The 5,530-nt window shown below is 47.6% G+C and overlaps 1 protein-coding gene across 1 annotated transcript; it reads right to left on the bottom strand.

Moving 5' to 3' along the window:
• Positions 1 to 1,336: 1,336 nt before the first annotated feature.
• Positions 1,337 to 5,226, bottom strand: LOC109891577 (caveolin-2-like). Its single transcript, XM_031823902.1, has 4 exons — positions 5,214 to 5,226; positions 2,665 to 2,756; positions 1,669 to 1,856; positions 1,337 to 1,487 (listed from the first exon to the last, which is right to left on the bottom strand). Exons 1-4 carry the CDS (start codon positions 5,224 to 5,226, stop codon positions 1,337 to 1,339), a joined length of 444 nt encoding a protein of 147 aa, XP_031679762.1.
• Between the last annotated feature and the right edge of the window lie 304 nt (positions 5,227 to 5,530).

Here is a 5,530-nt window from a genome sequence, read left to right as displayed (position 1 = left end):
TGCAAAAAATACTGTATTGAGTCAAGTGAACTGTGTCTTTAGGGAAGAGCAGTGGCTTGATCATGTTCCCTGTACCAGTTCCCTTTGGGCAGAGAGACAGAAAGTGGGAGAGATGGAAATAGGGGGTGGGAGAGAGGAAAGGGGAGTGGTGGAATGGGATCAGAGTGTGGGCTGGGGTCTGGTGGGCTGGGGGTCGGGGCACGGAGAAGGAGGAGGGACAGAAATAGATCCCTGATTGTCACGGAGGGCATGCCTGTGTCTCCTGTGTGTGTCAATGCTGTAAACTGCAGTGGGTCCTGACCGACAGACTGAGACAGACAGACAGACAGATGGCACCCCAACAGATAGACCGCATGGGAGTAAAATTGATCGTCTAAGACTCCTAGACGTTTTGACATTGATGTTGACTTCTTTACTGAACAGTAGGGTCCACCAGACAACTTAAAAGGGTTTCTTACAATCCCAGAGAAATTGAAGAATGTATCCCTGTGGTATAGGCAAGGTTCACTGCAATTTCCATTGAAAATGAACTGTATCACAAAAATAGTTGCTTCATAAGTTTGTGAATGGTAGTATATGCATGCTAAGGGTCAGAAATCCCAATGATTAGTACGGTAGAGTGCATTAGCATCTCACAACAGCTGTGCAGTGCTTTTAAAGATTACATAATTTGAATTGCTGGGGCAACTATAATTGCCTAAGTCTATTTATGCTCCAGAGACAAGTCTGTAGCTCATTATGTTTTATCTTAATTGCTAACACATTTCTTCAAGCTATGGTTTAGAGATGAAACTGACTCCAATGAACCAATAATAGTTGTAAATTAGTATTTTGTACTAAAATAAGAAAAAATAAATAATATTATTTTTAGATACGGTGTAATATAATTAAACAGATTTACTAAATAAATATGACAAGTTCTACTTTTTAAAATCCATCCTTTGCAGAGTAAAGGTTGCAAAGTATTTTTTTCTTTGAGAATAAGGTCATGACTGCAAACAACCAGTGCCAATGTAGTGTGCTTCAGCCCATCCCACTCCCTCCATCCTCCCTCCCTCCATCCTCCCCCCCCCCCCCCCCCCCCCCCCCTCCCTCCCTCCCTCCCTCCCTCCCTCCCTCCCTCCCTCCCTCCCTCCCTCCCTCCCTCCCTCCCTCCCTCCCTCCCTCCATCCTCCCTCCCTCCTCCCCCCCCTCCCTCCCTCCCTCCCTCCCTCCCTCCTTCCTTCCTTCCTTCCTTCCTTCCTTCCTTCCTTCCTTCCCTCCCTCCCTCCCTCCCTCCCTCCCTCCCTCCCTCCCTCCCTTCTTCCCTCCACCCTCCCTCCACCATCCCTCCACACTAGTGGAGTAGTAGTCGGACGTTGCTGCTACCACAGCACTGTCTCATACTCTTAAAGAAGGGAGTGATGGCGATGTTTAACACACTATTCAACACAGTCTGAACCCAGTGCATGTTGATCAGGAAGAGGTGCATACAGGGCATGATCAGCCTGGGGACGGACAGGCAGACAGACAGACTGAGCATTAACAGGCCAGTGCAATATCTCTTAAAGCAAGTTTACACTATACACAATGCATTGAAACAACGGGCACATCATTCGACTCCATCAATCACCAACTGAAGACATTGGATGGACCACATCAGAGGAGGTCAAATGTGAGAGGACCCACCAGATGTGTAGGCAGCTGAGGACAGCGAAGAGGATCCCTGCTACCAGAGAGACGGGCACGGCCAGGAGGATGGAGATGAGCAGGTAGCACCAGAGACGGGACACTTCAAACAGGGCGTGGCTCCACAGCCACACATTATTGAAGCTCCGCACCGAGGGGGGCTCAGCTATCACGTCTTCAAAGGTCACCTCAGGAGACACAGAGGACAGTCAGGGCATGGCCTGGTGGGAGCTCTCTTTAGCATGGGACTTTAGTGAAGTTCTATGTTTGGGGTTGGTCAGAATAAGGAGGTTGGGAGGTTCTCAAATACTTTATATTTTTTAATTATTGAATGTGATGCAGAGAAGCCACAGACATGAACTGAATCACACTCACTGCAATAACCACATTACAATGGGACTGAATCATTACTTATAATATAGTCACGGCGCGAGATGAAAAACGAGGTATAGTTCAAACTGTGTCCACATGAGGTCAGCATCGCTCAGCACACCAGTTTTCAACATCAGATTCCACTTTGTTGGATGCCAGATCTCCCTCTCTATTGCCTTCAGATGTATGTCCAGTCTACCATTAAAGCTACGGGGTTTGAGGTACATGAGTGCTCATGTCAATAAAATCCTAGCCAGTTAATCCATACCACTGAACATTGTATGCATTGTATAGACATTACCTAACGAGTTTACCATTAATGGCTCATGGTGTACAGAGAACTCTATGTAGGTGACCCAAATCCTTCCCTATGTCAACCATAACATTTCCAGAGTATCTCAGAACATCAATACGTGATTATATGCATACTATTGCTCTTATTTCATGCCTGTGTTTAAACCTCCCCTTCCCCTATCTGGAAGTCAACAGACAGGGGATGTGGGGTATGCGGAGTATTTGCAAGCACACTCAGTGCTTTTATCTCCCACAGAGTGCTCTCTGTCTGTATAAACCTTCACTTTAACTCGCTGTTTACCGGGCTGTGCAGCAGTGTGTGTCAGTTACCTTTAGACACTTGTTGACTCCCCTTGGGTCCCTGTCCTTCACCAGAGGCCTGGTGTAACTGTGGATAGAGATGGAGAGTGAGACAGAGTCATCTTCTTGGGCTGGTTCCTCTGCCTCTACCTACACTACTTCCTCCAGTAGTCCCTCTGCTGTGTGTCTGTCTGGAGGGATTCCCGGGGGTGGGACCCACAGAGGAGTCTCCTGCTCCACTATGTCCTCCAGGTCTAGCCTGGTCTTGGCTGGCGTACGCCCTGTGGCCATGGTGTGTGTGTCTCAGTGGCGTGCACCTTCACTGGGCTGGGACAGAGGATGAAGGGCAGGGGGGGTCACTCTGGAGGTTGACCACCATAGACCAATCCTACTCCGCTCGCCCCAGCAGCCCAGTCGCTGACACCCCAGTGGGACATAGTGGACTGGTGACTGCATCTGTGCATACTCCCTCAATGTGGAATTCCCAAATTGGCTTTCACAGGCCTGACAAGCCAAATGAAGGAGCTTTGACCTGTGTGAGAACTTTCCTAAAGGAGGAGCTGTCCTCCACATTGTAATTGACAGAGTAAAATTTGCGAATTATATACAAAAAACATCTGAGGCACATGTGTTGATTTGAGTCCATTGATAACACTGTGCTAATTATAATGATGTTGGTAATGCTGCTTCGTCCTGTAAAACATATTTTGCCGGATTTCAAGACACAAAATACATAGTGAGACAATGATATACACTATATATACTGCTCAAAAAAATAAAGGGAACACTAAAATAACACATCCTAGATCTGAATTAATTAAATATTCTTACTAAATACTTTTTTCTTTACATAGTTGAATGTGCTGACAACAAAATCACACAAACATGATCAATGGAAATCAAATTTATCAACCCATGGAGGTCTGGATTTGGAGTCACACTCAAAATTAAAGTGGATAACCACACTACAGGCTGATCCAACTTTGATTTAATGTCCTTAAAACAAGTCAAAATGAGGCTCAGTAGTGTGTGTGGCCTCCACGTGCATGTATGACCTCCCTACAACGCCTGGGCATGCTCCTGATGAGGTGGCGGATGGTCTCCTGAGGGATCTCCACCCAGACCTGGACTAAAGCATCCGCCAACTCCTGGACAGTCTGGTGGATGGAGCGAGACATGATGTCCCAGATGTGCTCAATTGGATTCAGATTTGGGGAACGGGCGGGCCAGTCCATAGCATCAATGCCTTCCTCTTGCAGGAACTGCTGACACACTCCAGCCACATGAGGTCTAGCATTGTCTTGCATTAGGAGGAACCCAGGGCCAACCGCACCAGCATATGGTCTCACAAGGGGTCTGAGGATCCCCCTGGAGGATGTTGCAGGCAGCAGAACGTTCTCCACGGCATCTCCAGACTCTGTCACGCCTGTCACAAGTGCTCAGTGTGAACCTGCTTTCATCTGTGAACAGGGAACAGGGCTCCAGGGCTCCAGATTTGCCAATCTTGGTGTTCTCTGGCAAATGCCAAACGTCCTGCACAGTGTTGGGCTGTAAGCACAACCTCCACCTGTGGACGTCGGGCCCTCATACCACCCTCATGGAGTCTGTTTCTGACCGTTTGAGCAGAGAAATGCACATTTGTGGCCTGCTGGAGGTCATTTTGCAGGGCTCTGGCAGTGCTCCTCCTGCTCCTTCTTGCACAAAGGCGGAGGTAGCGGTCCTGCTGCTGGGTTGTTGCCCTCCTACGGCCTCCTCCATGTCTCCTGATGTACTGGCCTGTCTCCTGGTAGCGCCTCCATGCTCTGGACACTACGCTGACAGACACAGCAAACCTTCTTGCCACAGCTCGCATTGATGTGCCATCCTGGATGAGCTGCACTACCTGAGCCACTTCTGAGGGGTGTAGACTCTGTCTCATGCTACCACTAGAGTGAAAGCACCGCCAGCATTCAAAAGTGACCAAAATATCAGCCAGGAAGCATAGGAACTGAGAAGTGGTCTGTGGTCACCACCTGCAGAACCACTCCTTTATTGGGGGTGTCTTGCTAATTGACTATAATTTCCACCTGTTGTCTATTCCATTTGCACAACAGCACGTGAAATGTATTGTCAATCAGTGTTGCTTCCTAAGTGGACAGTTTGATATCACAGAAGTGTGATTGACTTGGAGTTACATTGTGTTGTTAAAGTGTTCCCTTTATTTTTTTGAGCAGTGTATATACAAAAGTATATACCCCTTCAAATGATTGGATTTGACTATTTCAGCCACACCCATTGCTGACAAGTATATCAAATCGAGCACACCGCCATGCAATATCCATAGACAAACATTGACAGTAGAATGGCCTTACTGAAGAGCTCAGTGACTTTCAACGTGGCACCATCATAGGATGCCAGTTCGTTAGATTTCTGCACTGCTAGAGCTGCCACGGTCAACTGTAAGTGCTGTTATTGTGAAGTGGAAACTTCTAGGAACATCAATGGCTCAGCTGCAAAGTGGTAGGCCTCACAGAACGGGACCGCCAAGTGCTGAAGCGCGTAAAAATCATCTGTAGAAGCTACTCGGTGGCAACACTCACTTCTGAGTTCCATACTACCTCTGGAAGCAACGTCAACACAAAAACTGCACAAAAACAGAAAAACTTCATAAAATGGGTTGTCATGGCCGAGCAGCCACACACAAGCCTAAGATTACCATGCTCAATGCCAAATGATGGCTGGAGTGGTGTTAAGCTTGCCGCCATTGGACTCTGGAGCAGTGGAAACGCATTCTCTGGAGTGATTAATTATGCTTCACCATCTGGCAGTCTGAAGGAAGAATCTGGGATTGGTGGATGCCAAGAGAACACTACCTGCCCCAATGCATAGTGCCAACTGTAAAGGTTGGTGGAGGAGA

This window comes from Oncorhynchus kisutch, linkage group LG5, assembly GCF_002021735.2.
Source record: "Oncorhynchus kisutch isolate 150728-3 linkage group LG5, Okis_V2, whole genome shotgun sequence".
In the NCBI taxonomy this organism is placed as follows: Eukaryota; Metazoa; Chordata; class Actinopteri; order Salmoniformes; family Salmonidae; genus Oncorhynchus; species Oncorhynchus kisutch.
Note: the sequence above shows the minus strand (reverse complement) of the source record. Positions and strands in the feature narration are given on the sequence as shown.